Below are 24420 nucleotides of genomic sequence, written 5' to 3'. Positions count from 1 at the left end.
CTTTCTTTAAAGAACGCACTTCTGTTGGCTCTGGCCTCAGTTATCGGGTGGGTGATATACAGGCACTTTCAATTGACAGTTTATGTCTAGAATTTGGACCGGGGCTTTCATAGGTCACCATTAAACCCAAAAAGGCTGTGCCTAAGTTGCTTTCCACGCCATTTAGGCCATTACACAATTTCCTGCCGTTTAATTCGGATGAGGAGCAGTGAGCACATTTATCATGCCCTGTGTGGGCATTACACAAATATGTGGAGCACACCCGCCAGTCAGATCAGCTCTTTGTTTGTAATGGAGGACACATAAAAGGCATGTCCGTATCTAAGCAAATGCTCTCTCACTGGATCGTTGATGCGAAAGCCCTCACCTATAATTCACAGTGCGCAAAATGCCCTATTGGTGTGAAAGCACATTCAACTAGGAGGCATGGACTCTCATGGGCATGGACAAATGGTGTGTCCCTGCTGAACATAGACCTTGCAGCAGGATGGTCTTTGCAAAACATGTTTGTTTGGTTTTATAATCTAGACGTGGCATCTATCTCTTCCTGAGTCCTCTAGACTCATGAGAGCGTACTATCCGCAGCCATCTACGAGAACTCTCCAAATAATTTTTCAACAACAGAATCTGATAAAAGTTTACTGTTTGCAGTTTCTGCCACCACTGCCGTGTGTGATGTAAGCGGTGACGTTGCCAAAGGATTGGCCTATAGCTGACTGCATATTAAGCAAGTATTTCAACATTGAACAAAATTTGACACTTCACCTTTAAGAAAAGTTTCAAGGAATACAAGGTTGAAACTGTTACAGCTAAAAGTAATATTAATTTATTTAAAGACATAACACATTTTAATATGAGTTTAGCTAGACATTAAAACTTACATCAAGATGCATTTTTATAAGTTGGTAGTAGTCTTACTTCACACTCAATAGTATGGACTTTCCCATCAGAAGCTAAATATATACTTTTCGTGCACAGAAGTATGCAAATTGTGACAACAAAGTGCAGCAGTCTGGTTCCAGAAGTAAAATTCCATTCATTTTCTCCATAAGAATCTTTTTTTTTTTTAACGATAACTTATAAACCTTTAAAAACCGACCTACCGTGAGATCTTTGTTTATTGAAGCATATGAAATGTAGATAATTCAGTTGAAGATATCAGTCCAAGTTATTTCAACTTCATTTATAAAAATCATGTTTATTAGTGGAATTCCTGGTGAAGAACTACACCAATTGGAGAATCGCAGCAAACAATGTGAATCAAAAGAGCCCGCAATAGCCACCGCACTGTGACTGATGCAATCGCATCGGGCTTCATACACCCTCAAACTACTTACATAGGCTATTTGTGTAAATCTGAAAATTTGGAAATTAAATGATTTTTTTTTTATATATTTGCAACCAACAATTTTAACTCAAAACTTGTATATTTTTCTATCATTTTTATTCACTCACAGCTTTGTACTATTGTCGGAGCTGGTTGGTTTGATTCATAGCTAAGAACTCTTTCATGATGGATAATATGAAATCCCTGAGGAAAACATGAATGGGAAAAATACTTAAAAGAAAAGTGGATGGGCACTGTTGCGCTCTATTGTGTCAGATTGGAGAGACTGTGTTGGGGGCCTCTGGGAGGTGGGATTGAAAAATACTGGTTGACCCCAAAGGAGTATTATCACACTACATCCGTAACCTTTGATTTGTTTCTGAGAGTACAAAAGTGGCAGAGATGCATGCAGGGAGAGACATATTACAGTACTGTGCAAACGTTTTAGGCACTTAACATGTTTCACAAAAGCATTTGTGTTAAGATGGTTATTTATATCTTCAGCTTTATTGTGTCGATTTAGCTTTTTTTATGTTTACTGGACTTTGTATGACATTAATTGATAAATGAAAACTATTTATGTCATTATTTTTGAAGACATCCTCACTATGCAACATTTTTCACTAGTGCCTAAAACTTTTGCACAGTACTGTACATACCGTGAACAGTACTGTAAGTCATAGAGACAAGTGAGAAGACACAAGAAAACACCAACCACCAGATCTTTATTATACACATCACCTTTTATTATCTCACTTCACCATTCTCACTGTGCATTCTGCTCCAAGTCCATTTTAATTGCTACACAGACACTTGACAATGATTTGTTACTCCAAAAGCATAAAAAAGAATGCTAAATATGTCCTCAGTCCCCCTCTATTCAAAAGGAGACAGACAATGAGGGAGGAATGGGCAGAGACAGGGACAGGGTCACCATAACCTTAAAGACTACAGGGGGTCAATGGAAGCTATGGCTACAGTGATTTGAGCTTTATCCAGTCCAAAAATATTACAATTTGAAATATAATTGAAAAATGCACACAAGCTCAAGTCAAGCCTTCAAATCAGGTGAATTGTGTTTTGTGGAGAAGAGGGGCAGTCGCAATCACTGTAGCCATAAGATAAGCGAATTCAAGACCTCTGTCCGGGAAAATTGTGGAGAGGAAATCTGGAGAGATCTCAGATAGTTTTAAAGGCATAGTTCACACAAAACAATTTGTCCCATCTCCCTCTGATCAATACAAGCAAACTACAAAAATGTCAGCTGCTGCAAATCAAAACAGGATCAACAGGAAACCAGCTTGACCGTTTTCAGTCTGAATTCTTTACGCCCTTATCAGTATCGTTCAAAAGGGAAGAATGTATTGTTCTATTTAAAAAAAAGGGAAACAAACAGTTAATGAAATGCAAATCAACAAAAAGTCAAATGCCCAGGTTATAAATAATACACTCAGAAAAAAGATAACCCTTTTGCCCAAGCCACACCACCAACGTTTGTGTTAGTAAATCTAGTATGATCTCTGTTAAAGGGATAATTCACCCAAAAATAAAAATTCTGTCATTATTGACTTGCCTTAATGTCGCTCCAAACGTATGATTTACTTTCTTCCATAGAAATACAAATGGAGACATTTAGCCGAATGTTAGAGCTGCTCTTTTCCATACAATGAAAGTGAATGGTGACCAGAGGCTGTCAAGTTCCATTAAAGGTGAAAAGCACCATGAAAGTAAATATATGACGCATACTCTCTACTCCAAGTAGTAGCGTCTTCTGAAGAAACACAATAGCTTTGTGTGAGGAAAATACTGAAATTGAATCTGCTACTCACTGAAAATCTTTTCGCATAAAGTCACGCCAGGTTTGAAATCAATGATGCAATACGTCATTCATTCTTGTGTTTCGTTACAAACTGGAATATGTGCATATTCAAACCATACATGTGAAATTTGAGAGCTATGGCGGAGGGGAAGATTTTTTTTTATTGAGTAACTGCTTAAATTTCAGTCTGTTCCTAACACAAATCTATTGTAGGACTTCAGAAGACTTCTCATACAGTTATAAGTTGTATGGACAACATTTATGGAGTTTTTTTGGTATTTGTAGGAGATGAAAGCCCCTGGTCACAAGTCACTTTCATTGCATGAAAAAGAGCAGTGTGAAAATCCAACCTAACATTTATTTTGTGTTCCATAGAATAAAGAAAGTTATAAGAGTTCGGAATGACATCAGGATGAGTTAATAATAACAGAATTTTCATTTTTGTGGTAACTTTTCATTTAAAGGTTCATCATTTCGCTCTTATAGTTTCGTAATGTTCCCTGTGTCTGTCCGTATTTGCGAACAGACTGGTTCCCTGTTGCGGTCCAGTACCGAAATACCCCATGACCCAAAATACGCTTGCATATAAACGTTTCAGTGACCCTGTGTTTAAGTTGCCCAAAGTTAACATCCAGTTCATTCCCACTTTCTGTAGCGCTCTACCCCAAACCTTATCATCCATGAATGTGAAGTCAATACGACCCACAAGGTCCTGCAGATGAATTTAAGATACAATGATCAAACCAGGACTGGTATGCAGATGTAAACTATGTTAACAGATTTGGAGTGGGATGTTACCTGAGATGCTATCTTACAGAGCGTTGACGGGTCGGCCCATCATAAGTGGTTACTGTGCTTTCCAGGATTATATTTAAATACACAAATTATTACTTGTATAAACAAATCATTACAGAAATTTGCATACAAAAAAAAAACGCTACCTCCAACTATCCATGCAATTACCGTAGCTAAAAGAATAGACATGCTTTCCTGACACAATAGAAAGGCAGTTTTGGATATCATAACACCAAAAATGGCAGTGGACATCTAGGATTCTTTTGAATAATGATTGGTTAGCTGCTACCGAATCACAATTAACAGAAGTGCGGGACCAAGTGCCAATTCGGACAGCATCAAAATTGAAGAAATACCTTACTTTACACTTTTCTAATTGAGTGAATAGAGAGTTCATCAGTAATTTAGAGAGTTGCTTACACAATATGCAAAATTGAGCATGAAAAACTATTTAAAGAGAAAAAATAATATAAAAATAAACCCCAAATATCAATAATGATAACAGTGGTGGTGTCTTTTACAGCATATCCAGTTTAAGAGTTAGGGAAACACAAAATGGAGAAAATACATTAAGTGTGTCTATTACAAGAAAGTCTTTAACCACCCTTAAGTTACCCAAGAACAGGAAGAAAGCAGGCTAGTTTAACAGCAACTAGCTGGCACAGTGCTAGTGTACATTTTATCCCACATTAGATCACAAGAGGAGGCATATATCTCCAGCAAAGGAAAATGTAAATGTAATGTAAGATGCAATTTTGTTTTATCTATACAAGTTGAGTAGGATACCCCCTGGTGGTCACCTGAACTATGTGAAGGATGAAATGACTGAAAATTGGAGGCCACTACACCCTTAAGTTCACACTATATTTTAACAAAATATTATTAATAATAATAATAATTGTAATAATTATGTACTTAATTTAGAACTGTGTGCTTTAAAAACTAAGGATGTAAATAGCAGCGCTAATTACAGAACAGTTTTGGATTATTTAGGTCTATTGGTCAGGCTGTATGTGTAGACACGTTTGCACATATCAGTGCAGTTCTACAGCCTTTCCTCGCTCTCTCTCTCTCTCTCTCTCTTTCTTTGTGTGAGGCCAACAAACTATGGTGTCCAGTGCACGTGACTAGTCTAGTAGGGAGGGCTCGGCTGGGCGGATAATGGTGGGCCGGTTTGGAGCGCCAGGGGGTCTTCTGCTGCAGGAGGAGAAAAGAGTGAGAAACAGAGGTGAGGCATTCCCACAACCACAGGAGAAATTAAAGAAGAGAGGGGGGAGTATAGGAAAGGGACTAGATTTGAATAGATGAGACGAGACAAGATACAACTGGATGGGATGAGAAGAGATGAAAGGAGACAAAGTTCAGTGAAAAAATATGAGAAAAGGCAAGACTAGACAAGATGAGACTAGACGAGACAAGAAGAGTAGACAAGACAAGACTAGATGAGAAGATAAGAAAAGACAAGACAAGACTAGACATGGCAAAATGAGACTAAATGAGAAGAGACTAGACTAGATGTGGCTAGATGAGACTAGACGAGAGAAGACTAGAAAAGAAAAGATGACAAGACAAAGAGACAAGAAGACTAGGCGTGAAGTGGCTAGATGAGACTAGACAAGAGAAGACTAGAAAAGAAAGACAAGACTAAAGGAAAAGTGGCTAGATGAGACTAGACGAGAGAAGACTAGAAAAGAAAAGATGAGACTAGACAAAAAGAGACAAGAAAAGAAAAGATGAGACTAAACGAAAAGTGGCAACAAGTCTAGACGAGAGAAAACTAGAAAAGAAAAGATGAGACAAGAAGGCTAGGCGCGAAGTGGCTAGATGAGACTAGACGAGAGAAGACTAGAAGAGGCTAGACGAGAAAAGACTAGAAAAGAAAAGATGAGACTAGACAAAGAGAGACAAGAAAAGAAAAGATGAGACTAGACAAAAAGAGACAAGACTAGAAAAGACGAGACTAAACGAAAAGTGGCAACATAAGACTAGATGAGAGAAGACTAGAAAAGAAAGACGAGACTAAACGAAAAGTGGCTAGATGACACTAGACGAGAGAAGACTAGAAAAGAAAAGATGAGACTAGATAAAAAGAGACAAGACTAGAAAAGACAAGACTAAACGAAAAGTGGCTAGATGACACTAGACGAGAGAAGACTAGAAAAGAATAGATGAGACTAGACAAAGAGACAAGACTAGAAAAGATGAGACTAAACGAAAAGTGGCAACATAAGTCTAGACGAGAGAAAACTAGAAAAGAAAAGATGAGACAAGAAGGCTAGGCGCGAAGTGGCTAGATGAGACTAGACAAGAGAAGACCAGAAAAGAAAGACGAGACTAAACGAAAAGTGGCTAGATGACACTAGACGAGAGAAGACTAGAAAAGAAAAGATGAGACTAGACAAAAAGAGACAAGAAAAGATGAGACTAAACGAGAAGTGGCTAGATGAGACTAGACAAGAAAAGACTAGAAAAGAATAGATGAGACTAGACAAAGAGACAAGACTAGAAAAGATGAGACTAAACGAAAAGTGGCAACATAAGTCTAGACGAGAGAAAACTAGAAAAGAAAAGATGAGACAAGAAGGCTAGGCGCGAAGTGGCTAGATGAGACTAGACAAGAGAAGACTACAAAGAAAGAGAGACTAGACAAAGAGACAAGACTAGAAAGACAGACTAAAAAAGTGGCTAGATGACACTAGACGAGAGAAGACTACAAAAGAAAAGATGAGACTAGACAAAAAGAGACAAGACTAGAAAAGACGAGACTAAACGAAAAGTGGCAACATAAGACTAGACGAGAGAAGACTAGAAAAGAAAGACGAGACTAAACGAAAGGTGGCTACATAAGACTAGACGAGAGAAGACTAGAAAAGAAAATGAGACTAGACAAAATGAGACAAGACTAGAAAAGACTAGGTGAGAAGTGGCTGGATGAGAAGAGACTAGACTAGATAAGTAAAGATAAGACTAAACCAGAAGTGGCTAGATGAGACTAGAGGAGAGAAGACTAGAAAAGAAAATATGAGACAAAACGTGATGTAGATAGATGAAAATAGATGAGAAGAGACAAGACTAGACAAGATAAAAAAGATGAGACTAGACAAGAAAAGACAAGACTAGATTAGGCAAGAAGAGGCACGACAAGAAAAGAAAAGACAAGATTAGATTAGGCAAGATTAGACAAGAAAAGATGAGACTAGACAAGAAAAGACAAGACTGGAAAAAACAAGACTAGAAGAGAAAAGACGAGACTAGAAAAGCAGTGCCCAGATCAGACTAGACAAGAAAAAACAAGACTAGAAGAGACGTGGAGAGAAGACTAGATGATACAAGGCTGGATAAGACTAGACGAATAAAAACAGAGGCTAGAAGAGACAGAAAAAAAGAGATGAGAACAGAGAAGATATGAGGAGACTAAATGAGAATAGATGAGACAAAAAGAGGAGACAAGAGGCTAGATGAGACTTGACAAAAATAGACAAGAAAAGGCTAGATGCTAGAGGTGACCTATCAACATAAAACAACATAAAATATCAACATAACGGGAATGTATTACAATGTTTAGGAAAGGAAAATAGAATATAAGTGTGTGATGGGAGAGATGATCTGCAGGCTGCTGCTAGTGAGAAAGGGAGCTGTTGAGAGAACTGAAGAGACACAGGACTTCACACAAACAAGTCAAACCTGGCTTGTTTATCAGTTAGCTGTATCATAGAGCACAACACAAGCAAGCGCTGACACTCGCTCACATTTGCTCATTATATGTCAACTGACGTTCTACTTCTCTGAGCTTCAGAGACAAGTCACGCACACGCACACAAAGTCTGGTGGATCACGGCAGAGTGACAGACAGCAGAATACACATTTAAATGGAAGGGACACACTGGTAGCTGGTCTTACCTGGGAATGCCGGGGGGTATGCGAGCAGGGCGAGAGGGGATCTGAGGAGGAGCAGTGAAAGGATCCTGGCCACTGTTGCTAAAGGCATTAATGGGCTGGACTGGCCGATAGGGGATGGGCGGAACCACGTAGGCAGGGGTGGGGTTAAGAGTAGGCGGGCCTGGTGTGGGGCCTCTAACTGCTGGAGGCCTGTTGGGAGGAGGGGCTGTTGTCGCTGGTCTGCGCTGGGGGGTGGGGCTACAAAGAACAGGACAACAAGAAATATAGTATTAAAATGAAGTTTATAAAATATGGGATATGTACGGAATAGCACACTAACATATGGTCACAATTTCTGCAGTTTAAAAGTTTGGATTCAACATTATATCATCATGTTTTTGAAAAAAAAAATACAAATATTTTTTCACCAAGCATGCTTTAAATTGATCATAAATTACAATAAAGACATTTATTGTTGTTATTCATCTGTTGTTACAAACAGCTATTTCGATTTAAATTAATTCTTCATTCTTCATACTTTCTGTTCATCCACGAATCCTCTACTTATAGCAATGACGCCGAAGTGTTCTAGCAGTCAGTTTATCAAGACATTCAAATGAAGTTTTACCCCATGCCAGCAGTATGTTAGCATACAATTCTGAACATACTAATATTTAGTATATATATTTATGAAATGCAATGTGGTACTTAATACAAATTACAATTGTAATCAGTAATGTAATCTATTAGATTTCCATCCTATGAACGTCAAACAATGTCTACAATATCCTACATTTATTTTCATTTATGTTGAAAGCACCCTCACGCTCCTCATCACACCCACATTTACACACGCTCACACATACATACGCACGCACACACGCACTAGTGCGGCTATCCTTATGAGGACTCTCCATAGACATAATGATTTTTATACTGTACGAACGATAGATTCTATCCCCTAACCCTCACAAAAAAAACTTTATGCATTATTAAATTTTCAAGAAAACATTGCTTAGTTTAAGTGATTTTATTTATGGGGACACTAGACATGTCTTCATAAACCACATTTATAGCACAATACCCTTGTAATTACCAGTTTGTAACCCAAAACAATTTCCTCATTAACCACCCAAACCCGCCCACACACACACACCCACCCACAACCTTATTACGCCAGTAAATGCTCCAGTAAAGCAGCGCAAGCCTTGCTATCCTCCGTTGCTAGTTCTAATGTGATGTTTAGCAAAGAAGGTTTCAGCTGTATCAAAGCAATACACTGAATCCATAGCGGAAGAAAGTAGTTCCACTCACAAGAGCATTTCAGGAACGAAAACCAGAAAATGTCTTGAGATAAAACCCTGAATGATGTCTTAAATTGTGGTAACCGTGGTATTAAGCAGAATAATGGACTCCGGACCGTTGAATTAAATATATAGTATTCAACGGTCTGTTGTCAAATATTCCTTACCTAGGGCTGGGCGATAAAACGATATCGATATATATCACGATAAAGAACATCCACGATAAGCTTTTTTTTTCGATATTTGCTGCGTGTCGCTAAAACACAAGCAGTTCGGCTTTCTCAGGCTGCGTTTCCACTGGGGCGGACGAAATCCACTCAAAGGCGCTCATTGCGCTAGAAGAGAGCTTGCTCCGTACCGCTGCCAATCCTATGATCCACCTTGCGAGCATGACGCTCAGCTTTAATAGGAATTAATTGAAAACGCTCTCAGCTTCGCTCACAATGCGCCAGTGGTAACGTAGGGTCAGACTGGATGAACTTGCGAATGCTAGCTGCCTTGCTAACAATCAGGTTACGTCGGACACCGGATTGATGCCATCCACTCCACAAGACTTCATGACAACGGTTGCACCCTCTCATTGTCTCTAGTGAAGAGCGCGACAGAACAACAGTGATGTGGACAACAGCTCTGATCTTTCTGCGGTGCAATCTTGAATATTGTTCTCTAGCAACAAACATGCATAATTTCTGCCCTGTCCCGCTACGCACGTGTTGCCTCTTTTCCCTGCATGTGTGTAGACATGAAGCGCCGCATGAGTTAACATGGTTTCAAAGCACCTTTTAGACAAAAATGTTCACTTTAATGAAAATATACAAATGTTTTTTACATTTAAAAAAAACCTTTTCTACATTTTCTCTTGGGACACCCCTGAACCCACATTCAGCATCATTCCAGAGTCACAAGGGCTTATATGCCCCCATACTTGGGTATCTGAATCTAAAGGAATATACATTTTTTTTAATTTTAATGTAAAAATATTCCAACAAATACTGGACTGCTGTCACTATGCTTCAGAACAAACAGATGATCTTTTAACATTCATTTTCAATTGATAAACGGTAAAAGACGGTAAAATTAGTAAAAGATCCCGCATACCCCACTGCTTTGGCCGTCTCTGGACGCCCTGAGCAGTTTTGTAGAGACTATTTTGACTGTTTAGAATTATTTTCTCTTCTTTTCTTCCATCAACTTTGAAATAAAAAAAAAAGAAAGTGCAATGTGTAAATGTATATCGTGATAAATATCGATATCGAACAATATGAAAAAGATTATAGTGATAATTTGGGTCATATCGCCCTGCCCTGCCCTGTGAGAACAGCAACCCCTTCTAAATTTCTTTAAAATAATTTAATCCATTAAATGTTACTCAAATAAACAATTAATATTGTAATGAAATCTAATTACAAAGCACTTGATTTTGTAATCTGATTACATAATCCAGATTACATTTAGTCCATTCCTACACAACACTGTGTATACCCCCTCTCCCAGCTGGTCACCATTGTGTTGCGCATGGGCTGTTCTAACCTAGTGTCTGGCATCCAACTGTCATTGACTGGCGGAGGCACGGGGGTGGATATAGTGCTGGTGCTGATGTCACCGATGATGTGGAGTGCCTCTTTGATGGCGTGATACATGCGCAGCATCTCGTCTCTGCGCTGGGCCTGGTCTGCAGACTCCTCCATCAGACTGTTCTGATCTCCTGATGAATACAGGTATGCCAACAGCTCTGAATGGATGAAGTCTTTAGCCTGGAAAAAGAGAGCACACGAGAACAGGAAGGAAAGGAATAAAGAAAGTTGAGAAACACTCATTACTAGTCTCAGCAACATATATTCAGAGTTTTTAGAATATTTTCTGAGAAAAATCTAAAATAATGATAATCGCCTTCGGACTGTCTTGGTCATATTACACCGAAGGTGCAGTAGCCCCTATTTTATTCTGTTAATTTACTTATTATTATTCCCAAATGGGAGTTTATGGCAGCCCATAAAATTGTACATAGGAAAATGGTGAAATTTGGCACACTATAAGGGGTGGCTATCTTTCAGCACCCAGAAAGAATGTGGGGTCTCTAAAACAAACTCTATAATGACACCACTAGTTCTAATATGCACTTTTATTTTGAGCATATCTTTTTAACTGTTTTTCCTAGAAACTTAATTCTTTTTTGTCTGATTACTATCCTCCTGATGATTCAAATGTACACCTAACATTAAAACTCCACCCATTACAGTGGCCGCCATCATGGATTATGTTGTTTACAGTTTAAGCTTTTCATGTCCTTCACAATTCATCAGATTTGCCCAAACAATGGCTCAAAATAATCTCCAAACCAAGCCACACAGACATTACAAAACTGAGTTTTGCCTTTGTTTAAAAGTTACGGCACCATGAAGTTAACAATGCTAATGTAATACAGGATCTGTGGCTGTATCACGGCAATGCTTTGTCCTATCAAAACAAAACGTGGTATGCTTCATCAGGACCATGATCCAAGGGTACATGCAAAGTTTGGCAACAGCTCCACCTATGGGTCAAGAAATGTCAAAATTGCTATTTTTGCCTGTAACCTTTTAACTGAATGTCCTGACGATACCACATTGCACAACAGCGCTCATATTGCCTCTTCTCCATTTTTAAATTTTCCTATAAAGTGATGTATCATTTAAATGCTTTGTCCGATTTTACAAGAAAATAGGTATGCGTCTTCAACATCATGTCCTGAGGGTACATGAGCGCCACTCATTTGGAAACAGCGCCACATAGTGGTCAAAATTCTGAGTCAATTTATACAAAACTTTTTATATATCATTGCTTCCTTCTAAGTCTTCAGACAATGGCGAGAGAAATTACAAAAAAATTTAAAATAAATCATCAAAAACATGGATGAACAACAACAGTCTCTCAGCAATGATTTTGTGTACCGACTCAAGTTGGGTTGTCCCTTTGGTGTCTAGTTGATTGTGTGGCACAGTAGTGTGGGCTATGGTTCCAAAGAGTGTGAGTTTGAGTCCAGCAAAGGACAGTAAGCAAAATTGTACTTCTGTTGACCTTTGAGTCTTCACATTGTGCTTCCTACATTGCACAAGTCCTGCTTGAATTCAAAACCACTTAGCTCAAACTAAATTTTCTCAGTGATTGATTGTACTCTCAGCTTGGAAAATGACTCTTTTGTATCATGTAGACTTGTCAGTTGTGTGACGCAGTGTCTAAAGCTCTGGATCACCGTTCCAGAGGTCGTGGGTTTGAATGGGTTCTTATTATATTGTTATTATAGTCTTCTTCATCCCCAACGGGAACTAACACCAGTAGGCAGTGGGCAGAACCAGTAAGCAGTGGGGCAGAATATCCCAATATTCAAGTCTGGCTCTGCAAGACTCTTCTATACAATACAACAGAAACTGCTAACAAACACTTACGCTGTTGATCATAAGATGCATGATAGTCTTGGGCATGAGGTCTCTAATGGTCTTGTTGACGATACCGATGTAGGAGTCCACCAGGTTACGGATGGTTTCAACCTGCCTTTCCAGCTGAGGGTCCATGGAGAACGTGTCTGCTGGAGCTCTATCTTCTGACTCCACCTACAAACACATTTAAGCTTCTTTACAATCACTTACATTTGAGAGTTTGTTCTGAACCAGAATTTTAGGGTGTTTTCACACTTGATTCGTTTCAGAATTCAGAGCATGGTTTGCTGGATTTGTGACCCATATGTGAACATTCTAAATGATCTCAGACCTATTTAAAGCACGAACAGAGCCCCCTTTAACGAACATGCCATTTAATATTTGGACAGCTTCATTTATGTTTATCTTAATTCAGAAAAGTGTTCTGCTGAGGAAGTTTCAAAAATTTGGCTGATTTGACCTTTTATATATTTTTTATAAGAAAATGTGTTGGGACAATGCAAAAGTCACTGCTACGATGCTGTGGTTTTCTGGATGTTTATCAGGGAGTCGCTATGGGGTTGTTAGGGAGTTCTGCATGTTTGGTTATTGGCCCAAGATAAGAGCCCAAAAGAGTATTTATAATATTCTGGTCCCTAGATATGGCTCGGGTCCTTCCTTGAAATGGAAGTCTATGGGATTTCTTTCATCTGTTTTATTGTCTATCAGGCAAATTCCAATTGCTTGGAAAAGTAATAGCAATTCCCATACTTCCATTTGTGTAATTCAATTTTTTTTGATGACTTTACAGATATTCTAAGAGATGGAAAATAGTAACAATAAAGAACGAGTAGGTGTGTCCAAACTTTTGACTGGTAGTGTATATTTTTGCAGACCAAACATCTGTACCTGATCTTTCTCAGGATAAACTCCCGCTCTGAGAAAAGAGGCTTTCCAGCTGTCCATGTCCTCCTGAGCGTCGCAGGCCAGCTCGATCTGACGCAAGTCCTTATAAACATTCCTGTGAAAGCAATCGAACCCGCACATGAACCGACCGAACACTAACACAAACACACAAACACAAAGAGCTGCAGTAAGCCCTGACCTTTGCTCAGTGTTGAAGATAGCGAAAATGTGCTTGGTGGACATGAATCCTTTCTCCACATCTCTGAGCTTCAGGTTGTCCAGAGGAAGCATGTATTTCTTCTCTTTTTCCTATTAGAGGGCGCAAGGGAGGGAGAAAAGGAGTTACACAACAATCTTACAAGTCACTTGAGAGTGGTAACAAACCTTGCGACTTTCAGAGACCAGGCCAAAAATATTGTAACCATTCCTAAAGCAATACTAAAGCCCTTCCTAAAGTAATAAATGGGAAGAAATGCATTTTTGGGGGTTTGGAACAATATAAGGGAGATAATGTTCATTTTGGTGCAAACTATTCCTTTAAAGAAGGACCACCAGGTTGCCAAGCCAGAGAGGGGGATGTGAGACAGAGAGAGAAGAAAGAGCAAAGGAGGAGTCTGGGTGAGAACTACGGCTGCCAACTCGCTCTGTTGAGTGGAGAAGAAGCATCTGGAAACATTTATGTCTGAGAAAGAACTGCTACGGTCCCAACGGTTACATCACTCAGAGGAACACTTCCCTGCCCCCAACACACACATACACAATTGTATGCACACACACATACAGACACACATACAACACCCCCCAGCAACCCAGTACGATTTCCTGCAAATTCCAAAGTCGGATACCGGCTGGAACATTTCAGTCCGTATGCCACGTCACTTTGCCTCCCCTTTCGTCTCGCTCTCTCTATCTTCATCTCTCTTTTCGCCATTTAACGCTTTCTTTTTGCTTCAGGAACCATCACTGGAGGACCAATCCTTGCTGGTTTTTGTATTGCAACACTAAAGTGCGAAAACTACGATTGTACGTGATACAGAATGTGAGAAAGAAGTCATGGCGGCAAAATAGTCAGTATTTGTCATGAAGAAAACGGCAGAGGCCTGGAATACGTGTCGCCATACAGCAGTGGATATGTGAGTATACCAAATACGTCTTTATAAAAATAACGAGAAATAATGCTTGAACATTCATTTACGTTGTAGAGCTGCCTAGATTTCATACTTAGTTATACTTATAGTTCATCATATGTGATTTTGGATATGGATTGCCTTCATTCTTCAGTACGATACGTTTATTTCAAGTGAAAATATTAACAAACACTTAAAACGTAAAAACAGATTTGAATTTTTATTTAATTTTTTTTCATTTTATGGATGATATAAGTGTGTGCACATTTTAGGGTGCATCATATAAGAATGTGTCCAGCTCACATTTCACCACCAAAATCAAAAGATATTTTGTGTTAAATAAAACAAAGCCTATTTTTGCACCATTACTATTTTTTGCGTCGTGGCATTATTTTCACGACACTTAAGCACATTTCCCTCCAAAATTCTTGTTATTGAACATTGTACTTTTTAGTTTCTTGTCTAATCCCCATTATTTTCAATGGTGATTCTCATTACTGTAATACAGTATGACACAAGGACTGTAATAGAGGCTAAATAAAGGCAAAACAACAAATACTAGTATCAGACTACAAAATATATTTCATAATTTTTTATTTTACATTAATTAGATTTTTTGTATTATGGTATTGAGAATTGGGTGGAGAAATGTGCTAAATTTAGTGAAAATAATGTCACAATAAAAAAAAAGTAACTAATATATATAAATATATATATATATATATATATATATATATATATATATATATATATTTTTTTTTTTTAAAAGCAAAAAAATTATTTCTTATTTCTAACTTCTAATTTTGTGGTGCAATATGTCCTGAACATGTGCTTGACAGGTTTGTTGAGGTTATCAGTGTGCCCGTCTGATCTGTTTACTCTCTCTGCAGTGGTGTACTGTCACAGTGCAGTGACCTGCGGTCCAGCCATCCTTTTCCTCCCCCTCGCCTGCCCAGTGTTCAGACTACCTGTTCATCACGCTGAAGCTGAACAGTAGTCCGCACATTGGTTAGGCTGGGCAGGGACACACACCCGCGCTGCAAGCAACAGGACTCTACCATTCACTGCTAGATTCAGGGGGAATTGCATAAACAATCTCTCTCAGAGGGATCAAGAAAGAGAGAACGGGTGTGCTCATTTTAAACAAACACATGGGGCTCAAATCCTACTTCAATGGCGCCAGAGACTAAAGTGTAATGGGGGAGGAGACGGACAACTCATAGAAAAATGAATGGGAGATATTGCAATGCTCAATATGGTGGTCCTGCCTTTATTAAAAAGATGATTTGCTCTTTTAACTTAAAGTTATTTAAATAAATAAATAAAAAGGTTAGTTGTTTACTCTAGATGTGAAGCTTGTTTACTCTAGAACATGTATTTGGATTAACTGGACAGGTCTAAAAAAACATATATATAAAATTTTTTAATGATCTGATTTAAAAGAAGAAAAATGTATGATACCGATTTAAAATATGCTATTGAAATGTAATTTAGACAAAGAGATTGAGATTTCTGTGTTTTCCACTTCATGAAGATACAGTAGGAGCTGTTCTTGTATGCCTATAGCTTTTAAAGAAAAGTAAAACACAATAACTATACAATTTGTCAAATTTTAATTATGATGACCATAACGGCCGAAATAAGGTGATTTTTAAGTACGGTTCAAACCGAACACATTATTGTCAGTTCTCATTTTCTATTGTTTTTCTATGTGGACATGAGCTAGACGGACATCTTTGACTGTTGCAGTGCATCACATTTCTCAGGTTCCATGTCAAGTTAAAAAGAACTGTTAAAAACATTAAAACATATCGAGACACCTGCGTTCTGCTGTTTGTGGTGCTGCGTCTAGCTTTTCTTTTTTTTTAAGCACAAGAAGGTTTCGTTGTGAACAGCCCCTTAGACAATGATTTGTCCTGTGAAATGTTTGGCTTGACTGTGCTCAAAATGCGAGAGAAAGGAGAGTAAAAGTTTTAATGTGGTTTTTGTAGCTACTGCAATTTTTACTTCGCGTTTGCATTTTGCCTTTTTTTGCTGGAGAGTGAACAGACTTGGGACTTTAGTAGGGAAGGGACTTTAGTGGCGCTAGTTTTAAACATTTAAACTATGAGATGGGGAGGGATTGAAAAAGAAAAACAAAGAACAGATGGGTCTCACCTCTTCGTCCTTGTACCAGGATAGTGATTCGGCCGTCAGGATGAACCAATACTCCTTGGAACCACCCTTCATGATGCTGATGTTCAGGGTCAGCCAGCCCTTACGGATCACCTGTGGAATAGGGGAAGTAGGGGGTGGAGGGTGCAGGGCAACATTTATGAGAGCCACACATGTAAATTCTTTTTTGTTCTAGAACCTTCTACCCTAACCTAAAAAACAAAAGCCCTGTGATTTACCTGGTGGTGAAATATTTTGTGGTACCCTGCAAGGTCTATTAGTTTTATCGTAGCTAATATGAATTACTAAACAATGGTTCTCAGTAAATTAGTGGTTCTCAACCAGTGGGTCGCAACTCAAAAATGTGTAGTGGGTCTGTACTGATAGCAACGCTAAATGCAAATAATAAAAATAACCCTAAGCATATAATTGTGGATTGTTAGTATAACAAAGCCTTTAGTACTAGTCTGCATAGAGCCAGAACATAAGGCAACAATTAAAGCTTGGTCACAAATAAACTGTCTCGAAAATCCACTACAAACACTGAGTAAATACTCAAAATGCCATTGGGGAGTGTCGGTGATGTCTTGAAATAGCATAATAAAAGATCAAATGGAACAATTTGGTTGGCTTGTCTTTCTTTTCTCTACAAGAGTTTTTCCTAAAGCACAGGGCAACTTGACTGCAGATGCCATCCAGACGGACTGGCCTGTAAGAAGAACAGAGGTTAGAGGTTGGCGGTGGTATGTTAGGGTCAATTTGGTGAGTAAAAGCTAGTTTACAATGCTGCTAAACAAAACAGGGCAGTGTTAGTGATGTTAAATGGAGAAAGATGCTCAAAAGTGTGGCCAAATAGAGAAAAACTATTGAACTGGAAGAAATAATGAGAGTAGAAAAAGAAAAGGAGGTCAAACTGGTAGAGACAATTTGTTTAAAGAAGGTACAGAAGCTAGGAAAGATAGGGATGTGAAAAACATTAGTGAAGGAAACAGGGTTTAAAAAGGGAGGGGAGGTATATCTAGAGCTTTAAGCAGGATTGCAGTGCTATTTTTGGGGGTTAAAAAGGTACCTGAAATTGTGGGTACTTGGTTTTGTAAAGTCAACATGAATTCAAAATGCATCCCATTTGCTTTATTAATGTACGTTCATGGTCTGATTGTAAATTCTTTTCAACCCCTTCGCTCCAACCATCTGGCCATACATTCTGGTATGAAACGCAATTCAGTTTTTTTACGATCCAATTCCCGACTGGTAAAATCCAGCCTTGTCGAAAATTGTTTGCATTGAATATCCTGTTTTACTTGGAAATACAGGTAACACTTTACAATACGGATGTATACAATAACATTTATGCATTAGGCATCAATAAAAAACTATTATTTAAACAGCAAACAACAGAACCTACTATTGTTCATTTTAAGTTAATGCTAATCATGCATTAACTAATATTAACATACAACTTTTAATGTTATTAGAAATGTACATTAATCAAGATTTATGTTGGTTCATGTTAAAGATTGCAAACTTCGTTTCATGTTGACTTTAAACCACATCTTGTGTTCAAACATTCATATGCATGCAGTTCTATCTTGCTAGTAAATTTATCATGTTGTAATATCATACGGTATCAATGGAACTTCTTTCCTTAACAAATTAAAATATTGTACCACACACATTTTACGATACCATCCCCCCTCTCCCTTTCCCGCTTTTCCTTTTTTCTCTCTAAAGCTGGAGTGAAACTGAGAGGAGAGGGAAAAGTTAGTCAGAGACAGCCAACAGAAACAACACCGACAGAAAGCTATGGCAGACAGGCTATATAGATTGTTTGCCTTGGAGGGGAAAAGCCATCAACTTTTTTAAACCTAGAAAACTGATAACCGTCTTTGAGGGGGTGGAACAGTGTACATGAAGGGTGAAAGATAGAACATTAATGGGGTGAAAAAAAGATGACAGGATAGTACGCTTCATGCATCTCGTGCCAGAAGGTACTGTAGCTTCCAGAACGAGTTTCCATAACTGAGAGAGGGGGAAAAACTTTGTATATGTTTTCATTAGACTGAAAGCCAGCAAATATCTGTGGTCAGCGTCTGGTTGAGGCTCTGAATTCTCTTAACATGGATCCAATTTCACTAAGCCGCCCACAGCTGAAAGAAACGAGAGACTGACTCTATTTTCCGTTCGAACTTGGGATTTCTTTTTTCCTCAATGTTCTTTATCCACTATACTTACTTTCTTCATTTCACAAAGTAATTAAAATATGATCTACTGTACATGCAAAACACAAGTATCAATTAGTATAATAGAGTTGGCAAAGTATGATCAGCAATCTAATTGAAAATTTGATGACAGAAGGTGTGATTTGGAAGTAAAAGACAATATGATTCAATGATTACATGGTTGGTAATTACCCAGATAGAAATATCTAAATTGATTTTGCCCCAGAAAAGATTTCCCTAAGGTTGAGTAGCTAAACTGGAGTCTATTGAAACCAGTAAAGCCACAGTCTGGCCATTAAAAGAAGAAAATAATTAAATATCTCAACAACAACAACAAGGGACAGTTAACCTCAGACTAGGGCTGGGCAATATAGAACATAATGGACGAATATTCATGATAATTCACAATGATTTGATTGGTGAATTAAGCAACATTGAGTATATTGGAATGGTTTTAATGAGCTTTATTTATTTGTCCATTATGTTTCCTAAAGACAGCGTCATTAGATACGTTTTTGCAATCCCTCCTGACTTGCAAGTATGAGAGCGACAAGACATTTTTTTGGCATCTCTGATTTAAACTACAGTAGCAAAACTAATGTTAGAGTGTCACGGTCCTGTCACTCTGGGTTTTTGCTGACAGGACTGTGGCATCATAGTACCATATCTGTCTTGTGTTTCGTTGTCTGTCTTTGTGTGAGCACATGGTTTCGGAGGTATTCCCTGCCGTGCGCTCTTCGGTCTGTCTTGTTTCATGTCTGGAGTATGGTGTCTGTGTCCTGACTTCCTGTCTGGATCGGTTTCGGTCTGTGTTGGGATACGGACACTCATGCTACATGTCTGTCTGTTATTGACATGGGTGAATCGCGCTTATGTCATCTTGGCAGCATTCGCTCATGTCAATAGTTTACGTCTGTCACTCGCGAACACGGGTGCGCCTTGCGTCACGCTCATGTTGCGTGCCCGGATCGTGAGCTGTCTTCATGTTGTGCTGAGGTTCGGTCTATGGTGTCGGGTGTGTGTGTGGCCTAAATCTCACACAGGTGTCTTGTCGCCTGTAGCATGCATCACGATGTACGCTCAGGTTTCGTTTACTGGGAGACTGCATGGCATTGCTTTGTTTGGCGTTGCTACGCATGCTCTTGTCTTGTTTGTCGGTTGGCATGGGCGTACATTACCTTATTTTCTTGGAGATGTGCGCTCATGCCATTCGAGTGTTTTGTTGTCTTGGGAGAGCATGTGGCTTTGTTTTGTTTCTATATCGCCACGTGTCTCTCTGGCTTACGTCATACCCCGCCTCCTTGTTTTCCCATCATTCGTTTATTAGTCACACCTTCCCTGTCTTGTTAACCTGTTGATTTCTCTCCCTCTTTTAGTCTCCTTGTGTGTGCTGTCCAGTGCCAGTTCATCTTGTGTGTATTCTAGTCAGTCCTGTGTGTTTGCCCCGTTTTCCAGTCCTGCATGTTTCAGTTACCCTCTGCCCCAGCCTGGAAACCTTTTCCCCCTACGGGATTGTTTATGTTTGTTTTCCCCCTTGTGGGGGATTTGGTTGAGTTTTCCCCCTTTATTTTTGTATTATTAAATACAAATCCCTGCTTTTTGAACTCTGCGATTGGGTCCTGTCTCTGCATCCGTGACATAGAGATGGTAAATTTACTTAATCCCTGCGAATTAGTACAAACTGTGTTTCAGTGATTTGGTTTGTCTCATCACCCAAAAATGTTTATGGAAGTCTCAAAATGGCATTTGTGATTGATGCCATTTCAGAGCAAATCCACAAATATTGACACTGAATATGCAGTCATATGAATTTGTCAAAAGGATCAGAAATATCAAACTAATTTTAGATATATCGCCCAGCAATGCCTTAAACATATTGTTTGTATGATTTTTTTCAGTTGAAAATGATCTTGATTGGCTCTTCATAGCAACTTGATTACATTTTTTAGTTATTATTTCAGTCTATATGAAGGTAAAAGCAAAACCACACACCACATGTAAAACTGCTATCTTGCAGTTGAGTTTAGTTCCACAACCTGATTGGATGTGTACTTGGCCCGCCCATCCACCCCAATACCCCCAAAGTGATGGAGGCTGATTCTCCACAAGGCAAACTCTGCTTACCCAGTCCGGGTCGCCAGGACTCACATTCAGCAACAGGACAACCGAGGCCTCCGTTTCACTCGTATACAAACACACATTTCTCTTTAAAAAAACTTTTAAAAAGTCATGCAAAAAATACAGCGATTTATGATAAAAAGTGGGAACTATGAAATTATCTAAAAATAAATTGTTAGTAACACTCTCTCGTCTTGTTTAATTACAAGAATTACTAACTGTTAGGTGATGCCACTAATTACAGTGGACTTTTTATGGTGGATCTGAGGCCGGTTACTGATTACTCGTAACCGAAGTAAAAAAAATAATAATTCTAATGATTAAAATTGGTTCCAGGTTCACCATTTTAGTTTTCCTCAAGACTATACCTTCTCAGGTTCACCTTCTCTCAGGCCACCTAGCTGCAGAGTAAAAGAGAAATTGTCAGCTTATTAATGCTCGCTGTCAAGTTTAGAGTGTTTGCCACAATCCCACAAAAATCTTGCCGCCATTGCTATGCATGAGTTCTGATTGGTTGACATATACTGGCCTCAGTTCTCATGAATGGGTGAGTGCTGGTGACCTCTAACTGGGCGTGGCTTGTATGCGTGTCGTACTTACCAGTATCTCACCCTGCAGTGATAAGGAGGAATGGGGGTGGGGGCAAGTTTGGGGTAGAAGAAATGAGAAAGAGACACAAGAAACAAGCAAAGCAAGAAAGGGAGACAGTCCAAGGCAGTGGATTAGAAAGACACATGTTTTCCAAATGGAAATAGAGAGAGAGAGAGAGAGAGAAGTTGGAAAGAAATGGATGCAGACAGAGAGAGAGAGAAAGAGAAAGAGAAAGAGAGAGAGAGAATTGAGAGAGTAAAAGAACAGAGTTACATGCACTTAGATTAACACATGACATTACCACAAATCACAATTATATAAGGTTGTGCAATTGTCACAGCTGGATCCATGCACATTCTGAATTACACTCAAAATAAAGGAGGACATTTGCATTAAATTAGGGCATGACAAATAGAAACAAAAGAAAATTATGCACTGACTATTCATTTTGTTATTGTTGCGGAAGTTGCATTGCATGTGTCAGTGTTACTAGCGGCTAGTATTGCTGTGATGCAAGTGAGAGCAGTTTCTCAAACGCAATGATGGATATGAGAGGGAATGTCCCTGTCTAAACTCCCCCTTTTAAACACAATGTGCTTTTGAGATGCCCATGTAATTTTCTCGCAAATCATTTATGCGTAAGGAGGCTGTTTTTGGCTCTTTCGCCAATTTAACCATGTTACTCTTCAGTGCTGAGCAACATTTATTCATATAAAATGGTGTCCTAACCAGGTGCAATGCGACAACATTTGAGCAAAAGTAATTTGTCCACACTGAAAGTGAAAATGCTGCATGACACAGCACAATAACACCAATCTGAATATATTTGACTTATAATATATAATTATAAGAAACAGTATTTTGGACTAATGAGATTTCAGTGTAGGCGGGGCTATCTAGGACGATGCAGCAGAGAGAGAAACCAAGTGACTGACAAAATGACAGCTGGTTAGGACAAAAACAATTAATGCCAATTAATGCATGACAATTTGTTTATTTCTTTTATAGTTTTATTGAGTTATGCCTGGTTAGGACATGGGGTAAAAGGTTTAGGATAATCATGTGAATAAGTCAGAGACCTTGGGAAAATTTATCATTTAGTTTCAAATATGATAGATCATATAGGGTTAAAAGAAAGTGGTGGTATGAAAGGGGTTCGACAAGGCTCAAGGTTAGGGCCTTTTGTGTTTCGTGAAAATGGTGGAGGGGATAATGGTGTTGGAGCAAGGGATATTGAGTAAGTGAAAGTGGGATATCAGCAGGGATTCAAGCGTTTCTGGAAGCAAAGGAATCTGTACCTGGTTGGGAATGGCCCTCTTCTTGTTGACAGTGTTCCTTTGCTGGGCACTGCAGGTGGGGAAAAGATGCAGACAAACACTGATTATGCACTGATTGCATGTTGCTGTCAGTATTGTGAAAATAGCACAACAGTGAAGCAATGACTTTATAAACTTCCTTGGCGCTCTGGGTGGGAGCACTCCCAACACTTAGGGATGAGAAGAGAATGGGAGGGTAGAAAAAAAGGAGATGGGAGGCCTCCTTAAGATCTATCTGAATGTGGGTGGGTATTTCAGGGGGTGCTATCACACCTGTTGTTCCCGAACCCTGGCAGGGTACCGTCATCCATCCGTCTGAATTCAAGACTGAAAGTGACGGCACGAAAACCATTATCAGAAAGGCAGTGACAGCTAATGCCCGCAAACTCACAGCATGCGCATGGGGTCACACGCAGTTGCGAGCAGGGTCGATGCTTTATTTTGCCTTGGTCTCTTGCCAGTTCTACGTTAACTGAGCATGCCAACATTGTCCATGCAATCAGTCCTTAGTAGTAGACTTGCTGTCTGAGATGTCAAGGACATGCACTAATGATTTTAGTGCACTTGGTTATGTCTTTGATTTACCCAAAATGCACAGGCCGGGGGAATGTAACTAATCATTGTATACATTATTTTACAGGATAAAAACATGCTAAAACATACATTTTTATATAGAGAAGGTAATTCAGTATTGGGGCATCAAATTACTGGTCCTTGAGAACCTCGTCAATAAAAGAAATAAAATAAACAACACATTTTTCTTTTTAGTTTTGGTAGTACTAACTAATTTAGAAACAAGTAGATACAGGTGACATAATTAAAATGAATACATTTGCATCCGTGTGCTGCATGAATAAAAGCTGAATACTCACAGGCACAACAGAAAACATGCCGATCAGTAGTGCTACTGCAGCTGTGCTAGCACTGCCAAAGTTGTGTTTACAAGTTCACTGTTCATGAGTGCTTGCAAGGACAACCCAGTCACTTGATTTTCCAAAGTTTGCCAAGTTCCTAGCATTGAATGCTTAAGATATTAAGACTACTGTTTGAGACACTTAAGACTGGATTGCACTACATGACTTTAACACCTATTTAAGCCCCGATTTGCAGTTGGTCAAATCAGTGCTAAATGGCTCCAGTCTGAAGATTTTGGACCAGTCGAAGTTGACAAAGTCTTATAGTTTTTGATGGGTCTCCTCTGATTTCTTACCCTCCAACTACGATTCCATCTAGTCTGAGGATATCTAACATGTTACATCTTTTTGAGCTGACTATCAACAACTAAAGTCAGTGAGGAAATCACAAATTGTTTTATGTTCCAGGACTCTGGAGTCTGAAGTCATAGGGTGAGCATCCAATGGAAACTGAGCATGCAGGGTGGCAAAGCTCAAGAAATTGAAAAAAGTGGAATTTAACTTTTAACAGCACTCATCTTTAGCAGCAAGTAAACAAAGTATTGTTGTGCACAGT

At 38.9% G+C, this 24420-nt stretch overlaps 1 protein-coding gene across 10 annotated transcripts in view; it reads right to left on the bottom strand.

Moving 5' to 3' along the window:
• The window catches only part of LOC127653151 (dynamin-2-like), a 72518-nt gene that overhangs the window by 2897 nt on the left and 45201 nt on the right, over window positions 1-24420 (bottom strand). Inside the window, exons 13-21 of one of the 10 annotated variants that reach the window (XM_052139708.1) lie at window positions 22933-22981; window positions 21644-21655; window positions 16710-16820; window positions 13625-13734; window positions 13429-13540; window positions 12550-12714; window positions 10655-10878; window positions 7842-8078; window positions 587-5138 (exon numbers count right to left, since the gene is read on the bottom strand). In XM_052139708.1, coding sequence (XP_051995668.1) covers window positions 5069-5138; window positions 7842-8078; window positions 10655-10878; window positions 12550-12714; window positions 13429-13540; window positions 13625-13734; window positions 16710-16820; window positions 21644-21655; window positions 22933-22981 — 1090 coding nt within the window. In that variant the 3' untranslated portion in view covers window positions 587-5068. Of the gene's footprint in view, window positions 1-583; window positions 5139-7841; window positions 8079-10654; window positions 10879-12549; window positions 12715-13428; window positions 13735-16708; window positions 17416-21411; window positions 21445-21643; window positions 21656-22932; window positions 22982-24420 lie in introns of those variants that run through there. The other 9 variants (XM_052139712.1, XM_052139705.1, XM_052139703.1 and 6 more) reach the window with 9 other exon arrangements.

This window comes from Xyrauchen texanus, chromosome 12 (genome assembly GCF_025860055.1).
Source record: "Xyrauchen texanus isolate HMW12.3.18 chromosome 12, RBS_HiC_50CHRs, whole genome shotgun sequence".
Classification (NCBI taxonomy): Eukaryota; Metazoa; Chordata; class Actinopteri; order Cypriniformes; family Catostomidae; genus Xyrauchen; species Xyrauchen texanus.
This window is presented reverse-complemented; position numbering and strand designations above follow the sequence as displayed.